The 24,812-nt window shown below is 39.3% G+C and overlaps 1 protein-coding gene across 1 annotated transcript in view; it reads right to left on the bottom strand.

Annotated features, from left to right (window-relative positions):
• Positions 1 to 24,812, bottom strand: part of LOC148364675 (semaphorin-3F-like) — a 117,312-nt gene that overhangs the window by 31,806 nt on the left and 60,694 nt on the right. Inside the window, exons 5-9 of the mRNA XM_088338856.1 lie at positions 16,182 to 16,301; positions 12,304 to 12,393; positions 9,350 to 9,443; positions 7,368 to 7,487; positions 1,641 to 1,780 (exon numbers count right to left, since the gene is read on the bottom strand). Coding sequence (XP_088194982.1) covers positions 1,641 to 1,780; positions 7,368 to 7,487; positions 9,350 to 9,443; positions 12,304 to 12,393; positions 16,182 to 16,301 — 564 coding nt within the window. The remainder of the gene's footprint in view (positions 1 to 1,640; positions 1,781 to 7,367; positions 7,488 to 9,349; positions 9,444 to 12,303; positions 12,394 to 16,181; positions 16,302 to 24,812) is intronic.

The raw sequence follows: 24,812 nt of genomic DNA, 5'->3' as shown, positions 1-24,812 counted from the left end.
GATCTGAGAGTGCTGGTCTTCTGATGATCCCGAGAGCAAAGAAGTCTTCTGCTGGTTCGAGAGCGTTCTCCATCCGGGCACCGGTGCTGTGGAATGCTCTTCCCCCTGAGATTCGATCTGCAACCTCAGTGGAAATGTTTAAATCTAAACTTAAAACTCACTTCTACTCCATTGCATACGAATAACCTACTCCTCTTGTCGGTTGAAAATAGTTTGTGTAATATAGTGTAACAATCTGTGAAGCCCTTTGAGACTCTTCGTGATTTAGGGCTATACAAATAAAAATGACTTGACTTGACTTGACTTGATAGCTTGAGCAAAAATAACTCAATTCACTACATAATTCTTCATATCTTTTTTCATTATCAATTTTGATAAATACTTGTACAGTAATAACATGTACAATAACATGTTAAATTCAAAGGAAAAAATAATTAAAACGGTTCTAGAAAAATAAAGCCACAGAATGAAACGAGAAAAACAAAACAAAGTGATACGTTTTGTCTGTTTTTAATATTGGACACCTGCAAAATGAGTTTTTAAAGTATGCCATGTTTATATTTTTATCATCATTGCACACTGTTGTTCGTTGGTTTGACTATTACATCATTGTCACTATTGGCCAATCACGTTGCTGTTCTTTGGTACCCACACTGATTGGGGCAGATCTGCTTTTGTTAACTATGAGATTTTCAAAAAAGAGAGGGCTCAGGGGAAGGCCTTTAGAAGAGGTTGGACTTTCTTATCTGAAGACTTCTCTCCCTTTCCTTTTTGCAAGTTCAAAACTCATTTATTTGAAACATTTGTCATTTTGAGTGTGTACTAGAAATTAAACCATAAAAGAAACAAAGAGCAGGGAAAGAAAGCAAAAAACAAAAAACAAAAGAGAAGCTAAAAAAGGAAAATAAAGAAAGAATGATATAAAAGGAGAAAAATAAATAATGGTTAGCCGTATCTTCTGTTTTCATTCTCAGTAAGTCATATATTCAATTATTACAAAACAACAGGCTATTGATGTTATCCTTAGGGATAACTATAACTTAATATCACTGTTTCCAGCACATCATTTGACATATTAGAAGAAACAAATTGTTTTAATAATATCAGCATGAAGCATTGCCACTTTAGCTGCTTCATCCCCAAAACTATGTATTACTGGTGACATGCACTTTTGAGTGCTCTGTCACTGCACTCTGATCCGTTCCACCTGTCTGTTCTCGTTTACCTCCAGCTGTTCTGAATTCCCTGCCAATCAAGCTCTGTATTTAAAGCCCTGCCTCACAGCCTACCTTTGTCAGATCGTCTGCAAAGCCTACACCCAGAACCTGTTTGTCTGCGCTTCTGACTCTAAACCTGGATCTGTTTGACCCTTCTGCCTTCTCTTCTGCCCCGGTCTTGCAGACTCGTGTTTTACCTACTTCAAGAACTACCACACCAACCTTGTTGCTCGTTTTCCTCTTCCATCTTTCAAGCCATCTTCCTTAAAGGTAGTCCCAAATCTCCACTTTAAGATTTCGCTTCACTCCAAAACCCTCTCTCCCATTTTCCCTATCCCTAAATAACCTTCTTAACGTGTCGAAATTGTGGTCCTTGTCCGTCTGATCCGTGACACTAAATCCCTGCTGAGTACAGACACTCACCAAGCAGATTCGCCCGATTCTAGACTGGCTCATGGGACTCTGGCCCATCTCTGTAGCCTTCTCTCGGAAAAAGAAGTAAAGCTTGTCGTCATTCTTCTCACCGCTGTCAGGGATGAGGTGTGCGTGGATGAATGTGGGATCTATGAAAAAGAAAAAAAAAACTCAAAACATTTGACAGGGGTTAGTTACTCACTCTAGGATAAAATCTCCGGCAATAACACTAGCAAAAGAAGGTTTCTGACATAAGCATGTTTAGAGAAATCGCTTATCCATGAACATCTTGGATTGAAGGCCAAACACAATCAGGAGGCTTGATTTCACATTCAATAATATAATAATATGATTGTAACCAGGAGACAGTGAGAAGAAACTGAGCAAATCCTATAACTGAGCCCAGAAAACAATTTATGGTCCAAAAGAGGGAAGTTTTCTGTTTAACACGCGATTTGGCCCCAATAACAGTTGTATGATTATTTCTCCCCTTTACTGGACCCTAAGACCCCACTTCATGCTGTCCTGCTAAGCAGTTGTAATGATTTCATAAGGTCCTTGTGCACTACGCTACTTAATGGAAGACCCTGGAGAAGGTGCCCTAGCAGCCACCCCAAATACAAGAAACAAGAATCGTATGATCCCACATTCGCTTTTCAAGAATTTATTTCCAAGCTTTTACTGACACCTCGCCTATTCTGGCAAAAGACATACCTTTTCTGTCTGTAAATTGAATGTAAACACTGTGAAACTGTTTTACTCAATCGCTTCTTATTTCTGGACACCACATTTCACAGTGGTTTTAACTGGATGTGTCTATAAATTCAAATATACAGGGAGTGCAGAATTATTAGGCAAATGAGTATTTTGACCACATCATCCTCTTTATGCATGTTGTCTTACTCCAAGCTGTATAGGCTCGAAAGCCTACTACCAATTAAGCATATCAGGTGATGTGCATCTCTGTAATGAGAAGGGGTGTGGTCTAATGACATCAACACCCTATATCAGGTGTGCATAATTATTAGGCAACTTCCTTTCCTTTGGCAAAATGGGTCATAAGAGGGACTTGACAGGCTCTGAAAAGTCAAAAATAGTGAGATATTTTGCAGAGGGATGCAGCACTCTTAAAATTGCCAAGCTTCTGAAGCGTGATCATCGAACAATCAAGCATTACATTCAAAATAGTCAACAGGGTCGCAAGAAGCGTGTAGAAAAACCAAGGCGCAAAATAACTGCCCGTGAACTGAGAAAAGTCAAGCGTACAGCTGCCAAGATGCCACTTGCCACCAGTTTTGCCATATTTCAGAGCTGCAACATCACTGGAGTGCCCAAAAGCACAAGGTGTGCAATACTCAGAGACATGTCCAAGGTAAGAAAGGCTGAAAAACGACCACCACTGAACAAGACACACAAGCTGAAACGTCAAGACTGGGCCAAGAAAAATCTCAAGACGGATTTTTCTAAGGTTTTATGGACTGATGAAATGAGAGTGAGTCTTGATGGGCCAGATGGATGGGCCCGTGGCTGGATCGGTAAAGGGCAGAGAGCTCCAGTCCGCCTCAGACGCCAGCAAGGTGGAGGTGGGGTACTGGTATGGGCTGGTATCATCAAAGATGAGCTTGTGGGGCCTTTTCGGGTTGAGGATGGACTCAAGCTCAACTCCCAGTCCTACTGCCAGTTTCTGGAAGACACCTTCTTCAAGCAGTGGTACAGGAAGAAGTCCGCATCCTTCAAGAAAAACATGATTTTCATGCAGGACAACGCTCCATCACACGCATCCAAGTACTCCACAGCGTGGCTGGCAAGAAAGGGTCTAAAAGAAGAAAAACTAATGACATGGCCTCCTTGTTCACCTGATCTGAACCCCATAGAGAACCTGTGGTCCCTCATCAAATGTGAGATTTACAAGGAGGGAAAACAGTACACCTCTCTGAACAGTGTCTGGGAGGCTGTGGTTGCTGCTGCACGCAATGTTGATCGTGAACAGATCAAAGCACTGACAGAATCCATGGATGGCAGGCTTTTGAGTGTCCTTGCAAAGAAAGGTGGCTATATTGGTCACTGATTTGTTTTTGTTTTGTTTTTGAATGTCAGAAAATGTATATTTGTGAATGTTGAGCTGTTATATTGGTTTCCCTAAATAATTGAAATGGGTATACATTTGTTTTTTGTTAAGTTGCCTAATAATTATGCACAGTAATAGTCACCTGCACACACAGATATCCTCCTAAAATAGCTAAAACTAAAAAAGCCCCACTCCAACTTCCAAAATATTCAGCTTTGATATTAATGAGACTTTTGGGTTCATTAAGAACATGGTTGTTGTTCAATAATAAAATTAATCCTCAAAAATACAACTTGCCTAATAATTCTGCACTCCCTGTAGTTTTACGCAATACGTTGCTCTTGTGGTCAGCGTGTCTGTTTTTTTAATTTAATTGGTTTTCTTTGCGGTTTTACTTCCCTCAATTACTAGAGAGAAATATGACATCAGCTCACTGGGAAATAAAACTAATTCATCATCCTATTGAGATTGCTTTGCTCTGCTTGAAAGTCTGAAACCTTGCACATGTACTATAAGGAATGAACAAAAGCAAACAAAACACAAAACAGAACCAAATAGTACGAACTGCTACCCACAGTTTGGTAAAGCTAGCTGAGCAGTCGTGTTTTGAACTGCACTACAGAGTAGGAAAAAATAATCCTGTACCTCATTCAAAAGTTATCTGGCCCTATGTGAGAAGATAATTCCCCCTTAATCTAATAACGAGTTGAGCCAACATAGGCAATGATGACAGATATCAAACGTTAATGATAATTGGTAATGAGTCTTTCTCAATGCTGTGGAGGAATTTTGTCCCACTCTTCTTGGCGAATTTTTTTCAAATATGTTATATTGGAGGGTTTTCTAGCATAAACTGCAAATTAAGTCTGATTAACTGATCCACAAATTAACATTTTTCTTACCCAGAAATTTTTAAGGTAAAAGTAACCATTAGCATCAGCAAACGATTTGCAAGATGGTTACCCAATTTTTGCTAGTGGGGTAAAAATGCCTGTTTTGCTTTGTCAGTGCAGTGTTGTAGAAAAAACTGAGTAGATTGAACTTCATTGTCATTGACATGCTAAATTATACCTTTAGTTATACAACTTTACTCTGGTTTTTAGGTGTTCCCATCGGTGTATGAAATGCATCGCCTGACTAAGTGGGACTAAGCCTATAAACAAGTCTCAGGTAAGTGTAAACAGGGTTGGGTAGGGTTACTTTAACTTGATTACTTTCAATTACTTTTGGATTACTCCAATACCAAATATGCTAATAAAAGACAAAATAAACTCAATATGAATAAAATTACTACATTTTGTGCAGGCTTGGGGAGTAACGGAACACACGGAACGGCAAAAATGATTTTGGCAAGCTGTTTGGATTTATTTTATGTTAGTTTTGCCGGAGATCAAAGAGATCAAAGCCAGGAGAGAAAGCTTACCACGTGTTGTGAGTCATCATTTTATTCATATTGAGTTTCTTTTGTCTTTTATTAGCATATTTGGTATTGGAGTAATCCAAAAGTAATTGAAAGTAATCCAGTTAAAGTAACCCTACCCAACCCTGAGTGTAAATGAGTGCAAAAATTTGCCAGGATAAGATTGGAGATGTGCGATGTTTAAAACCGAGGCTGCGAACGATTTGGCAACATCGGCTGATGACGCTTTATCGATTCCGAGTCTTCTGCTCTACGAGTCACAATCGAAGCGCTGTCAAGTTCAAGCTGGAGTCATCCTTGTTATTACCATTTACAGACGTAAACTCAATAATTAGAAAAGAGCACTTTCATAGCGCAACTTATCAAATAAAAAAAGCCACTGAATAGATCAATGTGCAAATATCTACATTTTACAATAGACCATCAACCAATTAGATCAGGAAACCCTCCCAAAATATTCCGGTAAAGGTTGTGAAACCTTACTTTTTTCAAATTACATGTCTTCAAAAGACAATGCACAGTCTCGTTTTAGCCATATCACTACTTAATACTCAGGGTTGGGTAGGGTTACTTTAACTTGATTACTGTAAACGTGTATTTAGTATTTAACAATAACCACTAAATTTAATTTTTTCTCAAAATCCAGTGCGTATCATGTATTTTGCTGATACTTAACAGGGTTGGGTAGGGTTCCTTTAACTTGATTACTTCCAATTACTTTTGGATTACTCCAATACCAAATATGCTAATAAAAGACAAAATAAACTAAATATGAATAGTTTTGTGCAGGTTTGGGGAGTAACGGAATACATGGAATGGCAAAAATGAGGTTGGCAAGCTGTTTGGATTTATTTTCATTTTGTTTCTGTCGCATTTCATGTTAGTTTTGCCGGAGATCAAAGAGATCAAAGCCAGGAGAGAAAGCTTACCACGTGTTGTGAGTCATCATTTTATTCATATTTAGTTTCTTTTATCTTTTATTAGCATATTTGGTAATAGAGTAATCCAAAAGTAATTGAAAGTAATCAAGTTAAAGTAATGAGTATAATAACTCATGTATTATTGCAAAGATTGTACGGCCTACAAACGTCATTTGTTTTTACACCAATTCTTTCACAAGATTTCCATTTCTTTTTTTTCCTGGTATCTTTTGTCGCATAATACTAGCATTTTTGGGTGGCTTATTTAGTCCGTTGCACGATACACAACTGTATTTAATCACATTTTTAGTGGAAGAACAATTTTGGCAACAATATTGAATTGGTATAATTGAAAATTATTTGAATGTAACACAAAGTTTTTCTTCTTTTTCCCTGTTTTTTCTCTATTTTCTTTCATTCCTTTAAAAAAATCTCATTGTGTTTATTTTTTCCTAGCTGTTACTTTTTTCTTTTTGTTCTCTATTTACTTTTTTCCCTTTGTTTATTTCTTTACTTTTTTTTCTGGATTTTTTCTGAATGTTTCCTTTTTTCTTCTCTTTTGTCTCTTTTTTCCTCAGCTTTTCACTACTTTTTCATTTTGGTATTTTTTTATTTTTTGTTCTATTCCCCCTTTCTTTAAGTCATTTTGTGCATACATTTAAATAATATTTGGTCATATAGGGATGAAAGAAGCAAAAACAACCTGAAGAGCCGTTTAGGACCCGAAAGAGCCGGTTCCTTTTAGTGAGCCAAGCCGAAGAAGCCGGTTCTCGAAAAACTCTACTGACTTTACTCAACTTCGTTCTACTTCGACCTTGACTTCAAAATACCGCATTTAGAACACAACGTCAGGGGAACCCTTGTATTTTTACCTTCATGCACTGTAACTTTGACTTAATTCGCTTCTTAATTAGCAATTTCGAGCCCTGATTTTTGTGCGCTGGCTAGATTTTCTTGTGCGCTGAAAAGCTCTGGGCAGTGCGCAATTGCACACACACGCAGCTTAGAGGGAACATTGCGCTGGATAGATTTTCTTGTGCGCTGAAAATGTGCGGGCAGTGCGCGATTGCTTAGAGGGAACATTGCTGGTAACGCTCGCGCAACAAGGCTACAAATTGTTCGCTTGTGTGCCAATGACATCACCCATTTTACAGTGAGTAGAACCTGAACTCTCTTTTGTTTACTTTGACGAAAACTGTTGCCTATTATGAATTATATGGTAAAAAATTGTCCACAGGTATCTTCGTTGTCTATTTATGCCTAAACTCAGAGGTCCAACATGGCGTTTGTCGGGAAACAATCTGTCGAATTTGTCGCCGGTACATTACCGTTCAACCATCTGGAGTTGTACTGATCAGTCCTCATGGCTGTCTGCTTTCCCAACGTACGGTAGATAGCTGAGTCCGTTCCCATGAAGTCGATGTAAACGCCGGCGTACAGTTCTCCATCTGTCCAGACGTACACGCACAATGTAGAACTGATCATGTTACGTTCCCAAGGTGAAGTCATAACGGACACTAAAAGGCACGATAAGTCATCGAGAGATCCCTGTGACACGAAAAAGCTAATCACTCCAAAATGGCGTCACACCCTCCATATTTCATCAAAATCATCCGACCGATGCGTTCAAAATGTCCCAGGTGTGTGATGGTGGTGATTTCCCCACAAAAAAATCTCAACGCTTAGCCAAATTATGTTATGATCTGCCTCTAAAAAGCGTTTGGGGAAAACCTGTTGACCTGGCCTCACTTCCGCCAAAAGCCCACTTATCACCCCCGTGAGAGTAATCAGTGGAATTTGGATAGTTAGCAGGATATATGCGCAATCATTTTGCAATCGGATGGATTTAAGATGTGAAAACTTGATTGGTGGCTTAATCTACCACAGCTTTTATAGCGTGGTTCAATGTACGTTTTAAAATGAAACAAATTTCATTTTTCCATGTGTCCACCATCGTTACCTCACTTAGCTTGAACCCTAAACTAGCAGCTAAAGGCTAAGGTGGTTGTTTTACTGTAAATACAAAAACATGTACTATAATGCGCTATAAAATGGCAGGGTTGGGTGGGGTTACTTTAACTGGATTACTTTCAATTACCGTATTTTCCGCACTATAAGGCGCACCTAAAAGCCTTTATTTTTTTCAAAAGCTGACCATGCTCCTTATAATACAGTGCGCCTTATATATGGATCAATATTAAGTCGCAAAGTCTTGCAACTAATGCAAGCAGCCGCCGACTAGATTTTCCCCCGAAAGCGAAGTAGTCCGTGGTGTATGCTGGGATTTATATACCGGCGTTTCATTGGCTAACCAATGTGTCAATCATCATTTGAATCGATCACTATTGGCTAAAGTTATTCGGAGGGAGCGGATCCATTTTATCATTTACAGGCTCGCATAGGCTAAAGGGGCAAAACAAAGCCTGCAATTGGCCGAAAAAGATGTGTCAATCATCAGTTAAATCGATCACTATTGGCTAAAGTTATTCGGAGGTAAAGGGGGCGGTTCCTTTTGATCATTTACAGGCTTGCATAGGCTAAAGGGGCAAAACAAAGCCTGCAATTGGCCGAAAAAGATGATTGTGAATAGCATGTTAGGTTGAACTACGGCATAGAGGAAACAGTATTTTACTATTCTGTACTGTATTTGTAAATTTTTTACTCTCTGGGATTTACTACACTCAAGGATATAAGAGGACCATGGTTGCACATTATTATTGAACACAACGACTTCAGTGAGCTACTCCGGCTATATATTTTCCCAGTATCTTGTTTCAGACTGATCTCGATGTTTCTGTGATATCTATTTTTAAATTAAACTCAATTCCAAGTGTTTATTGTCAGCTGCAACCAAATATTGCACACAGAAGGCAAGTTTTTGTGTGTCACCTATCGGCTGATGACCAGAATACGGGGAAGCGCACACAACTAACAGACAAAAGAACACCTTTGTAGCTTATTCATATTTAAGTTGGAAATTCCACCCTCAGTGCTATGCTAAAGATTTAATTTACTTTTTAAAAGCTGATTGTTTTGATGAGATTTCAATATGTAACTTGCTGGATTGTGCAGGCTTTGATTGATTTCTGCCTCTCACTGGTCAAACAGCGTTAATATTAGGAGGTGTCAGCGATATTAGATCCGATTTGCTGTGTTTCACCCGGCTGGGTAAAAACACTAACACATAAGTGCTGATTTTTTTTTCTTCTTTCCTTCTAAAGTGTGGGGTCTCACACATTCTAAAAATGTTTGAAGGTGTGAAAAATTAATGTACCAAGCTTCAGTGAAGCAAAAATCAACATTTACTCACTGATCAAAGCGGAGACGCTGTTCAATTTGGGGTCAAAAGGACATTTTCCCTTCCCAGAATCCACTTTGCCTGGCTCGAGGCGGAAAATATATTCCTGTCAGGGGAATAAGAAAGGTTGTTCATTATTTTCTCACTTTTGCCGTGACTTGCTAATAGATTTATTGTGTTTGGAGAATACATTTTTGACAGGGCCAAAAGGCTTCCTCCTTGAAGTAGCTGCTAAAGGTGGCGTGTTTTGAAAACAACTCCAGTATCTAACGAAACAATGTGGAGTTAAGAACACTTTGCAGTCCGGACTGGATCTGCTGAGGGCAACCAAAAGCACACAAAGGCGGTTTTATCGGCAAGATGAAGGCAGCGGAGGAGAAAAAAACGCTGGGAGCCTTTCCCCCCAAAAACGCCCGCCGCCGCTCCTGTGATGTTAGAGGCTCAAAAAAGAATTCATTATCCCCACTGTGAAAAGAGGACATCTTTAACATCTGTGTCAACACTGGATCCGCGTGCACCGGCATCTCCGTCGAGATCTTCAAAGCTGACTCGACGGCTGGGAAACTGGGCAACGCGAGGACTGAAAATTCACGTTTGTGACCCGACGAAGGAAATGTTGCCAGGGCTAAAAACATTCCCTGGGCTACATCTGAAGTGACGGCCTCTCTGTTCATGAAGGGGATCTTGGGACGAAGATTAGAACTTGAATTTCGGTATACAGTGCTAGTTCGTGGTTCCACTTTTGCAGGTTCAGAGCTTCGCGGGTCTAAAAAATATACCTTACCTTCTCAATAAAAGCATTTATTGACTTGATGCCATTGAGCGCGAGCTTATGTCAACTGGGGACACGGTGTGGACACTCTTATTGTGAAGGGGAGGGGGAGGCCCTGACACAATGCTTAGTCATTGCCGCTTCGCTCACCCCCCCTCCTTCAACTCCTCCCACCTCACCCCCTTCTTATGTGGCGCTCAGTTTATCAAGGAGGGAACTCGTCGACGCGACGTAAGTATATTCTCTTCTGTCACATTTCATCTCAGGTTTGACTTTATTATACCAAAAGCGAGCGGTTGTTTGTACTACCTAAACACGGCTAATTGTGCGTGGTTTTGTGTATTTGTTGTAAAAGCCGTTCGATGCCGCTAGCTAGGGTATGTTGTTATTGTCAGAAGGTAGCTCTTTCACTTTCATTAAAATGAACACAGACCATTTTTTTAACTGTTGTTGCCCAAAACGCTTCACGAACACTCATCAAATATCACATTTTCACAGTTTTTATTTTCAACATGTAACCGGAAGTGATAACAAGCGAAATAAAGTGCGGTCGCTGCATGTGGTTGAGAGCGGTTAATACAATCATACTCAATGGTTCGTAGTGGTTTCGCCGCAGTCCTATTCCGTGTACATACAACATATTTTACATTTTTTGTTTTGTTTTGTTATAACATGAATTTCACTCTCTCTCTACCCGTATTCTATATGGTGTACTGAATACAGGGGGGTATACTGTATACGTTTTTTTAAGCATTTTTGAAGGGGCGCCGCTACTTCACGGATTTTCACTTTTCGCGGGTGGTCTTGGTCCCCATTAACCGCGAAAACCGAGGGATGACTGTATTACCTCATCATCAGGCAGGCATTTTGCACCATTGTGCCCATGTTAAAGTGGGCAAGTTCAAATTATGCTCTTGTGAAAAAAAGTCAACTAATAGCAAGCAGTTTGCTATTAATGCTATGAATGGGAGAATACTACGACAAATTACTCAATGTAAGTCTTATTTTTTTGTGGAATCAGTACTTGCGGCATTAACCGATACCTCTTTTGATTTCCCTCTTGTTGTCGCTTTATAATCAGAAACTGGAAAGTAGAAAGATGAACAGAAGAACAGAAAAGTATTCATATTCAATTATATAATACAATATTTACTGTATGTCTTTGACTTTATCTGGGAGGAAATTTGTGTCTTAAGTACTAGTTGTGTGGTTTGTACTTTTAACAATTTAAGTGTTGAATACAGGTCAAGCATTTTAAAAATATAGCACTGTACAAAAAATGTATGGACGGTAGTCACACTGAAAAATAGTGCTTTAAATTCATTAATATAAGATTAATCCAAAGATCCTAGAAGTGATCGGCAGGCCCCGATGCTGTGGAATGCTCTGACCACTGAGATTCGATCTGCAACCTCAGTGGAACTGTTTAAATCAAGGTTTAAAATACACTTCTATTCAATAGCTTTTGAATGACCTATATTTCACGTAGACAATATCCGTGTATTATATAATTTTGAAAACAGAGTTGTTGCTATCATGATCTTTCTGGACAAATTTCGACATATTACTACCTATGTTTTCTTTTATTGATGTTTACTATGTTTTGTGTCCTGTACCTAATGCTAGATCTATTGCTCCCTGGTCATCATGGAAAGGGGATTACCTCATGTGCGGTCCCTTCTTAAGGTTTCTTCATACATCATGTTGAGATTTTGAGTTTTTCCTTGCTCTCATGTAGGTTTTAGATCAGGGGTTTTTATAATAATTGTCTGTAGTTTGCAATAATCTGTGGTCTGTGCAGCCTTTCGAGACTCCTTGTGATTAAGGGCTGTACAAATAAACATGACTTGACTTAACTTTGGTTAGAGCATTATTATTTATCACTATTAGTTTGTATCTTTATTTTTAGTTAGATATTTAAATGTCTTTACTAGGAATTAAACCAGACAATTATTTATGAGGAAGTTAGGTTTTCTATATAGACATTTTCCTATTCTCAGATTGAGAAAGGGCAGTTTCTTTTGTGGTCTGCTTGGAATTCAAGACAACTTCTGTTATTTGATATTCTCATCTGACGTCACGGAGATGGATGTTTATTTAACTTGAAGCCATGTCATGGCTATCCCGAAAGTGATCTTTCCAGGTGGGCACCAGACTTCTTATTCAATTCTTAACAGAGCCTCTCAAAGCCCACCTTGGCCTCCAAAAGATCTGACGTGTCACTCTGCTCTGCTGCTCGATTGGTTCTCCCTCCAGATTTGGGGGCCTGGAGGTAGTAGGAGCCCTAAAACACAGACATGGCACATTTGGCAGCCTCGTTACTCACGCGTGACCGGCTGGAACAAAGCCGGAATTGTCCGGGACACATTAATGACAATAACAGAAGAAGAGTAACAAAAAGTGGGAATGGTGAAGGATATGGGAAAAAAATAAGAACATTGAAAGGGAATATTGCCAGTGTGCATGTCATGAAAACTTCATGCAGGAGACAGAAAATCCGAGTCTAAAAATGAGTTTGTGTGATTGAGATGTTCAGACATTTTGAAAACTGTGTTGTTATTAACATGCAATTTCTGGACAAATTTCTACATATTACCTGTCTTCTTTTATAGGTGTTCTTCATGTTTTGTGTCCTGTTACCCAATACTAAATCTATTGCACCCTGGTCATCCTGGAAGGGGGATTACCACTTGTGAGGCTGCTTTCTAAAGGTTTCTTATTTTCCTTGTGCTGAGGCCCACATGTTGGTTTAAGATCAGGGGATGGTGTAATTGTAACCTGTGCAGTGCTTTGAGACATTTTGTGATTAAAGGCGATACAAATAAATCTGACTTGACTTGACATGACTTGAAAATTATTAAATCACACAATTTACTCCCCATCCACCCAGTTTCTCAAACTATGACATGATCCTTTTATGCATGTAAGGTTATTTTTCAAAGTAGAGTCTTGAGTGAAGGAACAATGCAGTCGTACCGCTATATATGAGCACCTCTAAACACGAGAATTTCAGCATATGAGTTTTTTTTAAATAACAATCTTGCTGTTCACATGCAGTCCCAGAAGCTACCACTAGAGAACGCTCGAGACAGCTCATTGCTCGCGACTGCTTAAACCCAGGATCAGCTCGTCCAGTTCACGTATGCAAACTACTACAGGCAAAAAAAATAAAAATTGTGCCGTAATTTTTTGGGGGAGTGTACGTACATTTTAAGTAACTTCATTTTAAGTGTACAGTAAGTGTTTATGTATCAACACTCCCTTGAGCTCTTACCTGTCAACCTCTGCCAATTGCTCCCCTTATTAATGGTTGGATTTCCTCTTACAAAGCAATAACAAAACCTTTCAATGCGTGTCTCTTAAACCCGTTTCTCTTCGCCTGTCTCCGCTTCAGCGTTAAATATTTTTTCATGTGGTCAATTGAAGGCCTTCTTCACTTCGTGTAAACACGTCATACTCAATGTTTATACTCTGTGCTTAATGCACTGCATGGAGGCTAAATGTAAAATATCTGCCAATGAGAACACCACTGCCTCTAGTGGAGTGGAGGTGCAATTGCACTTTATTTTGGGAAAGTTTAAAAAAAAAATCACGAATACCCCTGCATGGTAAGCGCTAATAATAAACCCACATTTTATTTTGTTGATAATCATCTTATTTATCTTACCACTGCATTTATTTAAAATTTTAATTGCTATTTGAATGTATTTTTTATTAATCAGGTTGAATAGCTATTTAGGGTTCAGGGTTATTTCATATCAGGAATATTCACACAAAGAATTCAAGATTCTTGAACAAATTAAGCTTCTATGAGGAGGCACCACTGTAGAGTCCCAGGTGAAGGCAAAATATCAAGTACTGGACCCACAATTTACTAGACGTCATTTATCAATAACTAATGGATGTTGGCTTTCCACTTTAAAAAGGGACCATCCGTCTCAATAAGGGCTGAAAAGCTAAATGAAAGCAAGGCGACTGACCTTTACAATTAAGCGGGACCCACCTCCAACCGCCTTGGCCATTTTGATGAGTGAGCCAAATTGGGTAGAGGCGTGAGGCAGGTTGCTGCAGGCCTGAAGAAGCTACAAGGGGAAGTGACGAATGAGGGGCTCCATCAATAGAGATGGCTTTTAAGGGGCTCTTAGCCAGACAGAAAGACAGACCTAGAGAGATTTCTCTGCGTAAACAGGTGATTGCCAGAATTACGGGCCAGGAATTTACTGCGTGTCCCGTCAAAACAAAATGAGTGAGAACGATGCCTAATAAAGCACCCTGTCAGTCTTCCACTTTACAGTATGCATTGTTGGTTATTAGAACACACAACAATGAGGTAAAGAGTCAATATTTGCGCTCGAATTCAAAGGCCGATGTGCATGGCAGTATGTGTAGAAATCAGGATTGAAATTGTAAAAATAATTCACTAGAAAATACGACCAGAATTGCAGTGCAAACAAGGCGGGTTTCCTCTGCAGTGTTTTAAGCGTGGTATTTTGAAGTCAATGTCAACACGAGATCGAGTAAATGAAATAAAGCGTGCGTGAGGGCTCATGTTCTTGCGCCAGGTGAGAGGAGGAGTGGCGTTGGGGGATTATCTTTTATTAATGGATGCCCAGAGCAGCTTTCATTAGCATGGCTACAGAAGGTGGGGTTCGAGTTTGAAAAAGCCAAAAGTACTGAGTAATTTGCAAAGTAATTCCAGGCCTCTTTTGATAAAACTCAAGTAAAAAAAAAATAGGAAATGTATGAAAGTATAATTATTCATAATAGTTAAGTGAAATTCATTTAATGAGACTATTGACTATTATGAGACTGTTGCGGCAAGCGCCCTCTTCTATGCGGCAGCGTGTTGGGGAGGCAGCGCTAAGATAAAGGATGCCTCTTGTCTTAATAAACTGGTGAGAAAAGCGGGCTCTGTTGTGGGCACAGAGCTGGACAGCCTGACAACAGTAGCTGAGAGACGGGCTGAAAAAGCTGCGGTCAATCATGGACAATTCATCACATCCACTACACAGCATCATCTCCAAACGGAAGAGCAGCTTCAGCGAAGACTGCTGTCACAGTCTTGTTACACGGACAGACTGAGGAGATCATTACTTCCTCTTGCCACGAGGCTCTTTAATATTGGGTATTTATGTATTCAAGTCAGTCAAGTCAAGCCATGTTTATTTGTATAGCCCTTAATCAGAAGAGTCTCAAAGGGCTGCACAGATCAAAGACTATTGCAAACTATTATGACACATTCTATTTCTTTTATTTTATTATTATTTTATTTTCAACACAAGGATAATGCTGGAAGTGTGTATTTCCCTATCTATCTATCTATCTATCTATCTATCTATCTATCTATCTATCTATCTATCTATCTATCTATCTATCTATCTATCTATCTATCTATCTATCTATCTATCTATCTATCTATCTATCTATCTATCTATCTATCTATCTATCTATCTATCTATCTATCTATCTATCTATCTATCTATCTATCTATCTATCTATCTATCTATCTATCTATCTATCTATCTATCTATCTATCTATCTATCTATCTATCTATCTATCCATCCATCTATCTATCTATCTATCTATCTATCTATCTATCTATCTATCTATCTATCTATCTATCTATCTATCTATCTATCTATCTATCTATCTATCTAAATGTTTACAACTTAAAACTGTGTAAAAATGGAACAAAGATGGTAAAATAGGAAAAATACTTCTAAAACATATTGAACTTATCTGCCAAAAGAACATTTTGTTTTACTGCATGTTTATACTATGTAATCATTTGAAATAAGTGATGTGTTCCCTTATTAATAGGAATTCAATTGTATCCATCATAATTGTATTTTTGGATAATAAATTGGCTCTGATAGAGACCCATTCATGCATGTCGACACTAAGTGAGTGACAGAAGACACAAAAAAACAAAACAAAAGCACAGTGAAGTGGATGAAACTGAGAAGCGAGACCAAAAGGGGCAGCCTCAGCCACTGGAGCTTAATGGACAGACACAGGTTTAGAGAAGCATAGCAGGCTTAGACCTAAGTCTGCATGAAGTCTTGGTTTACCTGAGAACGGCGACCGCGGTCCACATATGTGCAGATAGGGTTGTACGCTCCCGTTCCACAAACGTATAGGTGAGTGCGGTTCCAAGGCTCAATCAAACGAATAAAATTGCCGCATTCGCCCTGAGGGAAGAACAAAAACCTTAGGGATGTTCGATACAACATATTTTCAGATTGATATACAAATCTGGCGTATTTATCAATATAACACATTCTAAGACCATTGGTAAATAAAATATATTCACTCTGCAAAAAAACCCAAAAGAAACTAACATTTTTAAATGAATACCTTCTCATTCTAACAATAATTTCTTCTTAACATTGCATAAATTGAATGGCAATATGTTATTAATTTAATTTCAGGTTCCTCATTGGTAAAATGGCACTATATGGAGTATATGCTGGCATGGGCTATTGTAGCAAGTATCGGTACTTTAAAGCAGTATTTCTCAACCATTTTTGAGCCGAGGCACCGATTTTTTCTTTGAAAAACCTCCAGGCACACCATCTGTCTATATTTAAAATATTTAAAAATATATCCTGGTACCAATTTCACGTTTTTTTTTCAGCTTGAATTATATCACGTTGCCTAAATTCACCGTGTTACGTTTTACCTATAATTTGTGTGGCTCAAGAGGTATTACATTGATTTTTGATTTTACAATATATTTTTTACCTGGTTTATCTTGATTTACTAGGTATCAAACGAATGATCAGTTTTCTTCAGTTTTTGCTTTTAGTTAAATTAAAAAATAATTCAATTTAACTAAATTCTATGCATGATTTTTTTTTTATTAGATTATTTTTACTATTAACTTAAGTAGTAGTCTGCTTCCACCTACTAAGATGGATACATGTTACGGATACCTGGCTGATCACAGGAAGAAATAAAAAATGCTGATAAAACCAAAGATAAAATAAAGCAATACCTGCAGTACACTAGACAGTGTCTCATGGAACGCTAATTTGCCCTGGCACACTGCTTGAAAAACACTGCCTTAACTGCAATTGGTACAGTACTTGGCTAACCCTACAAACAACTACGATTAAGCGGCAATCCAGAAAAATGAACAATTATCTTTTATAAAATTGTGCAAAGTCTCGTTGTGAAATTAATAAAGTCTTTGCACGTTCCCCAAAAGAAGCATAAGTCTTTTAAACACACTTGGGTATTGAATGTATAGCCACCTAAAGAACAGAAGTGAAACAAAATTGGAACTGTACAAATTTGTCTCATGTCTCATTTTAGGTTTAGAGTATCGGCAACCATCGCAAGTACCGAACATTAGTTTATTCAAGGCTCGAATCCATATTGATACAGAAACCATGTATCAGAACTTGCCAATCCTTAACTTGTTTCTCACTTCAATAAACTCGCTGAGAACCTTCTTAGTTTGGTCTGGGTGCCAGGAGCTGTGCTCCACAAACTGCAATGGTCAATCTTTTCTTCCCTATTGTCGCACATTTGTTTACGTGATGAATGTCTTGCATCCATCCCCCCGTGCTGTTTCCGCAACATGACATAAATGGGTGAACTTCTAGGCATCAGCTCCATAGCCAATGTGTCAAATAAAACAGTGTGCAACCCCATTATAAGGCACAGTGAAGCCTACAAAGAACTGTTGTCAACTATGCACAGATGAATGAAATGAAATGATCTGCATTTACATAGCGCTTTTTAAGTCAATGACTTCCCAAAGCGCTTTACAGTGTGCTTCACATTTCCCGATAGCGGCCTTGTATTGCAGCCATGTAAGACGCTAACCTGCTTATTGGGGGTATTGACGTTCAGTGTCTTACCAAAGGACACTTCGACATGTAACACGGACAAGCCGGGATTCGAACTGGGAACCCTTGATCCCAAGACGAGCGCTCTACCTCCTGAGCTACTGCCGCCCCAAAAACTGCAGCTGTATGGTCATGTACAAAGGGTTTGGCCTAGATCCTTCTCCAGGGCACAGATGAAGGGGGAAGAAGAAGAGGAGGACAGAAAAATAACTGGGCTAAAAACATCAAGGAATGGACAGGTGCCAAATTTGACACGACTTAGACTCAGGCCAGGTACCGCCAGCAGTAGATAGAACTGTCCAGAGGTGCGTCCCCGACGACCCAGATGGTCAAAGGATCCATAAACCGTGAACACTGATTGGCTTGAGCGAAGTGATAAAATGTTGAATTATTTCAATAGACCACTACCCCATTTGTTCGAATACATAATATATAAATGTTGCTTACAAAGCCCCGTGTTGAGCTTAAAGCAAAGACATTTTACAACAGACTATTTGCACTGTCGCCTCGTTCCATCAATGCTCGGCCGTGGGCCTAAGCCCAGATTGCTGGAAAAACCCTTCAGAGCAGAACTGTGCAGCGTGCAATGATTGTCAGGGTCAGGACTGAGGGGAAACCTCTTTAATTGTCTTGAACGTTTTTTGGGCCCAAAGTATTGTACTACTTAGCATACTGTTGCTTTAAAATATGAGTAATCTGGTTTGTTCAGCGTGTGGATGACCTCAGTGGTAACAGTGGTCACCACAACACTGTCAAATTGCATAAAGAAAATAAAAACGTGAGGCTTCTGGCAGTTTTCCCCCTACAGCTGGGCATGTGAACATTTGCAAATTGAACGTTTACCACTTCAAGTAACATGTTGGGGCGGCAGTGGCTCAGGAGGTAGAGCGCTCGTCTTGGGATCAAGAGATCGCAGTTCGAATCCTCCGTGTTACATGTCGAAGTGTCCTTGGGTAAGACACTGAACCCCTAATACCCCCAATAAGCAGGTTAGCGCCTTACATGGCTGCACGGCCGCTATTGGGAAATGTGAAGCACACTGTAAAACGTTTTGGGAAGTCTTGACTTGAAAAGCGCTACATAAATGCAGATCATTTCATTTCATGTCTTGAAAAGATTATCCTGAGTTAGTGTCAGGAACAGGTCCATACGTTTGACAACAAAGCAACATTTAGGCCCTTTTGTATTTGGTGCTCTCACCGCCATGGCCCATGTTTGATTCGACTGAATAAAAAGACAAAGTTTTATGCAGGCAAGATATGACATGAGCTTTTTTTTGAGCATTTCTTAGCAAAAAAAGGATGCAGGAGTCCGAGGTTTCCAGAGTTGTACATGGTGTGTGTGGTAATGTGTGTGCGTCCGGTTGTGGTCCCTCCCTCCCACTGAAAGCACAGCAAGAATGATTGCCTTTGACCCCCTGCCTGCCCCGACATCCACTGTCAATTGCTTCTGAATTGTCATCATCTGTCTGGCCCCTTAAGAGAAGGTGAAGATTGCCCGAGTTGTCTCCCGCCAGCCACCGTAATTTATTTTGTCTACTGATGGAATTTGGAACCTGCACACACGTATCTCTCATACAAACAATGAGAGGATGACGCTGACTAGCCGGAGGCTGAGAAGTCGAGAGAGAAGGAGAAAGAGAGAGGCAACGGGTCAGCGAACATGCACAAATGAACATTCCAGTCGGATAAACAGCAGGCTTCTTTCTCCACGTCGTCACTCCCCTCCACTTGGCTCCTTCTGATGAAATGTGTGGCTGCACCTCAAAAGCAAATCTGGTTTTTGTATGATTAGCTCCAACCCGATGCTGGAGAGCGGAGGGTCAGATTAGTGCCTGTTTGCAAGTGTGGATCATATTAACACTTCAGAGAAGTATGGAAGCTACTAATGTGCGGTTAAAACACATGCTTGCTTGTTGTTTGGACCGCAAAATGTGAAATGATTACAAGATAATAATTTGGATTCCTATGCAGTACTGATACTATTTCAGCAAGACTGTATCCAGTAAATATGCATCAACAGAATAATGTGGAAAAGCTAAAAAATATCTAAGTTGATCTGATGAGATATGACAGAACAATGTTCATCATGGAAACATGGAACAATAGGGAGTTTCCATGTTCTATGGGTACATTGGACCAGGTTTGAATGGAAGTAGTTTGACATAAAATGAAATTCATAACCCTCTAAAAATGTGAATGGAAGAAACAATTCCAATGATAACTATAAACCTTTACAAGACATAAAGGCAGTTCCCCTTGGATTTTACATGCCTTTTTTGAGATTTTCGCAGCATCTGTTAAGAGTTTGGAATACCATTGCTTCTCATAGCTACCATGTCAATGCTTATGCTTCTTTTTGGTGGCTGGTTGCTAAAATGGCCCTATCATACAGTAACAGACTAACTAACTGAAAACTAGCTGTTTGTTAGAGGAGGTGTACGGAATTTGGAACTTTGTTACTCTCTGCCACCATCTCTTGGCTCATCATGGAAGCCTCAGTCAGCTTGTTCATGTGCGTGCATTTATCAAGTACATGCATTTATAGACACGCTCAAATAAACTCTTCTTTTTTCATCTTTCGTGAAGTTTTGGGTGGTTTTTGCACTTTACTTAAAGCTGGAAATTTCTTACTTTCACATTTTGTATGTAACACTAACAATAAATAAATAAATAAACAAAAGAATGATTAAATAAATACATAAATAAACACTGTGGGGACGAGCATGACGTCAATCTCTAGCACTGGCCCTGGTCAGAACCAGAACAGATAGAGGACCCAATCGCGTGACGTTCTCACACAAGCCCTTTATTTTATGGGAAATGGGGAGTCATGCACGTTAAGAAGCCGGTCTGGCGTGAAAGGACAGGACGCCAGAGACCGACGAGATCGATAATCAGGGTAACGAAAATAAACAGGAGAAACTAGACGGGAACCAAAACTGGAGAAACTAACCAACAGGACAAGAATAGACGGAAAACAAAACTAGAACCCAAAATTAAACAGTACAAAATTAAACAGTACAAAAATAAACAGGAACAATACCGGACTGCAGATATCACAGGAAAACAGGACAGAACCTACTTCTTGTGGGGCAGAAGTTCGTTGACGGGCTGACACTGAAGCAAGAGAGCGCTGAGCTTCATATACGCAGAAAGTCAATCTCTAAACGAGCCGCAGCTGGCACAACATGGGCGGGGCCAATTGGGCACCATGGCAACCGTTACACACACGGGCGCGGCCAAGTGGGCGCCATGGCAACCATGACAGCCCCAGTCTCCATTCCTGGAACCAAATGTGCTCAGCCCCGAACGACTCAGATAAAAGCAGATGGGCGCAGTGGAAAATAAAGAATAAGGGCTCTTTGAACTCACTTGGGAAATATTAACACATAATTAAAAGAGACAATTTTTCAATTTCAACGTCAGCTCAAACAACGCATCTCTCCTTTAACATCATCATATTATCCAGTAGATCTGGTTTAGGAGCGCGTTTCTATTAAATTAAAAGTTCCAAGTCTTGAGCCAAGACATTAAACGTCAAATGTTATCAGGATTTCAAAATACAAATAACAATTGCATTCACATCAATGCAGGATTTGGAAGGCTTTTATTCCAAAGTTGGCATTGGCAGCTGGTTTTGAGGACAGTCTAAAACCCGAAATATAGTGCTTGATCCATAAAGATCAAGACCCAAAGGCAGGTCACAAACCATTCAATCATATTTTTGCATATATGACAACTAAATTAAATGTAATAAGCAGACGGTAAATTTTACCTAACGGTGTTGTGAATAATATGAATTGCATTGAATTGTCTTTATCCTCATCGATATCAACGTTGTGAAAACATTGAATGCAACGAGATAAGTATGTGACGTGTGTAATGCAGTATGGTATTGATTCTAGGCCCGCTGGCCTCCAGTTGGCCATCGAAATCTACGTACCTTCTTGTGACTGGGGCAGATTTAAATGGCTGATTCCCTGTCAGAATTTGGATACGTTTTCATACCCTGTTATTCGGAACATTTTCATTTAATTTCATGTCGATCAGATCAGTGAAACCGGTTTTCAAAGCTTTCCAGGGAACACAGGGGAGTTTCAGGGGGTCCAGTTTGATAGCCCAAGAATAAACATACTTTCACCAGGATACACGCTGTGACAGCGATTAGCCCCCCAAAAAGACGAATAACAAATAGTCATTTAAGGGGGCCTTCACCCCTGCCTGGGTCTTAGTCCCTATATATACATTCGTGTGCGTAATATGCCATTATTTCCTGTGTTCTATTGAAACTACTCCATGCGACTGGGTCCGGGGAGGCGATCCCTTGAGCGTCATTGAGAGCATCTGTTAGCAATCAGCAATCAACGCCATCGCTATCCTGGATGCGTGTGTGACAGCCAAGTGGCACTTTGAAAGAAAACCCCCTTCCCAAAATTCTGGCTTCCATTGATGACCTCAGCGCAATTGCAATAAGGAATTTGTGATCCAGTGAATGCCTGCCAAGTAGTGATTCAACATTCAAGGACTTAACTACTCACAAATTGTTGTGTAGAATCTAAGCTATTACTGTTTGATCACAGACTGTTTTGTCGTGCTCTTTAAAGTGAAGTGTGTGTTATTTAGTGACATCTGCCCGAAGACAGCTGGGATGGGCTCCAGCAACCCCACAGCCCTTGTGAGGAAAAGCGGTATGGAACATGGATGGATGAATCTACTGTATCGGGAACTTATGATCAACTAATCCTCATATATTGAAAAATCATCGAACTGTATACAGTGGTACCTCTATATAGAAGGGGATGTTTATTGATATTAAAAAAGCTTTTCACACGATTGATCATGCAATATTAATTTACAAGCTAAGAAATTCAGATATTAGAGATGTTGAATTAAACTGGCTACGAAGCTACCTGAATAATAGACAACTATAACTATCCTGGGATAGTCATAAGTCTTATGTCAACAATCAAGTGTGGTGTTCCTCATGGATCTGTCCTGTGACCAAAACCTTTTACATTATATATAAATGACATATGTTCAATTTCAAAAAAGTTTCAACTAATTTTGTTTTTTGATGACACAAACATATTGATGATAATTTAAATCAGCTTAACTAACAATAAATCAATAATTACAAAAGTTTCACACATGGTTTAGCATGAACCAACTTACCCTCAATACAAATATGACTAAATACATCCTGTTTGGAAGAAAAATAAATGATCATGAAATAATAATCCACATTGACAAATCTTAAATTGAAGTGGTTTCTAATCGCAATGTGCTTGGAATATTACTTGATGAAAAACAAAATTTTAAACCTCAGCTAAACACAATACAAAAAAAGGTTGCTATAAACATCTCCATACTTTGGCTTGCTAAACCAAAACCAATAAACATCTATTGCTTTCTTTTATTACATAATCTAACACAATGTGCTGAGATTAGGGGTATTACTTATCCATCAACCCTAGATACACTATTTAAGATACAAAAAAAGCAATAAGAACAATAAAAATATATATATAAAGCCAGCTATAGAGCACATACTAATAACCTTTTCATAGACATAAAACAACAAAAGCTACAAGAATTAATAAAATTTCAAACCGCCATGATGTATAGAGCAGCGAAGAAAGCCATCCTACAAACTTAGAAAGCCTCTCTAAGAGAAAACATTTAGGATATGATTTTATATAAATCATCAACTAATGGCTCTGCAATATAGAACGACTTAGATCCTTTTTAATTGTCTGTTATGAACCAAAACTGTGGAATAGCCTAGACAATGAGTAAGAAGAATTGTCAAGCCCTCACCTTTTTGAGAGGAACCATAAAAAAGAGAGTAACAAAGTTCCAAGGAAAAATGAATGAATTAACACACAGCCAATAAGAAATATTGACTTTTGAAGGTTCGTTATGAAATGCATATGACGTCCAATGGGAAAAAATGTCAATCAATCAATTAATTAAAAAAAAAATCTAGACAAGAGAATTTCGATATACGATATGTATTTGGAACAAAGATCTTGTTCGATGTAAGTAGAAAAATCCAAGTTACGAGCATTCCCGTTGGCTACCACTAGTGACCGCTCACTGCCAACTTTATCTCGTCCTAGTTTGGGTTTGATGACATCTGCAAAGGAAATTAGAGATTTGCTGGCCAAACGGGCGGGAAGTTGCTGCTTTGGTAAAAATAAACTTCCAAAAAAAGTAGCAACTGGTCGTGCAAATCTCTTTACACATTTCCTTAACATTTTGAAGGGGATGCAGAGACAAATCCCCCCTTTTAAAAAAAAAAGACCTTTAGAAAGTGAAAGTGTTTCGAATCCAACTAAAAGGGCAAGATAAATTGATAAATAAAAGATGAAACAGGCCCCAAAAATGTGCTGTGAAAAATGTTTTTTTGTCGATATGCATTTAAAGTTACAGTAACTGTAAGGGTCCAGTAAGTGCTCAGGAATCATCAACAGTCTCTCCTGCTCTCTCACTTCTCCCACAACCCACGTACACGCCTCCATTACACCAACACCCTCCAGGTTAAGAGATAACAATAAACTCGCTTTGCATCCATTAATTTTATGCACGACTTATCCTCACTAAGGTCGCTATGGTGCTGGAGCTAAATTTGTATTATATTTCACTAATATCTCATCTCATGTCTCATTAGCAGCACCGCTTATCCTCAGTAGGGTCGCCGGGGTGCTGGAGCCCCCAGCAATCATCGGGCAGTGGGCAGTGGACACCCTGAACTGGTTGCCAGCCAATCGCAGGGCACACAGGGACTAACAACTCGCTCATTCACACCTAGGGACAATTTGGATCGGCCAATCCACCTGAAATG

This window comes from Urocampus carinirostris, chromosome 6, assembly GCF_059441175.1.
Source record: "Urocampus carinirostris isolate Australia breed hairy pipefish chromosome 6, RoL_Ucar_1.0, whole genome shotgun sequence".
In the NCBI taxonomy this organism is placed as follows: domain Eukaryota; kingdom Metazoa; phylum Chordata; class Actinopteri; order Syngnathiformes; family Syngnathidae; genus Urocampus; species Urocampus carinirostris.
This window is presented reverse-complemented; position numbering and strand designations above follow the sequence as displayed.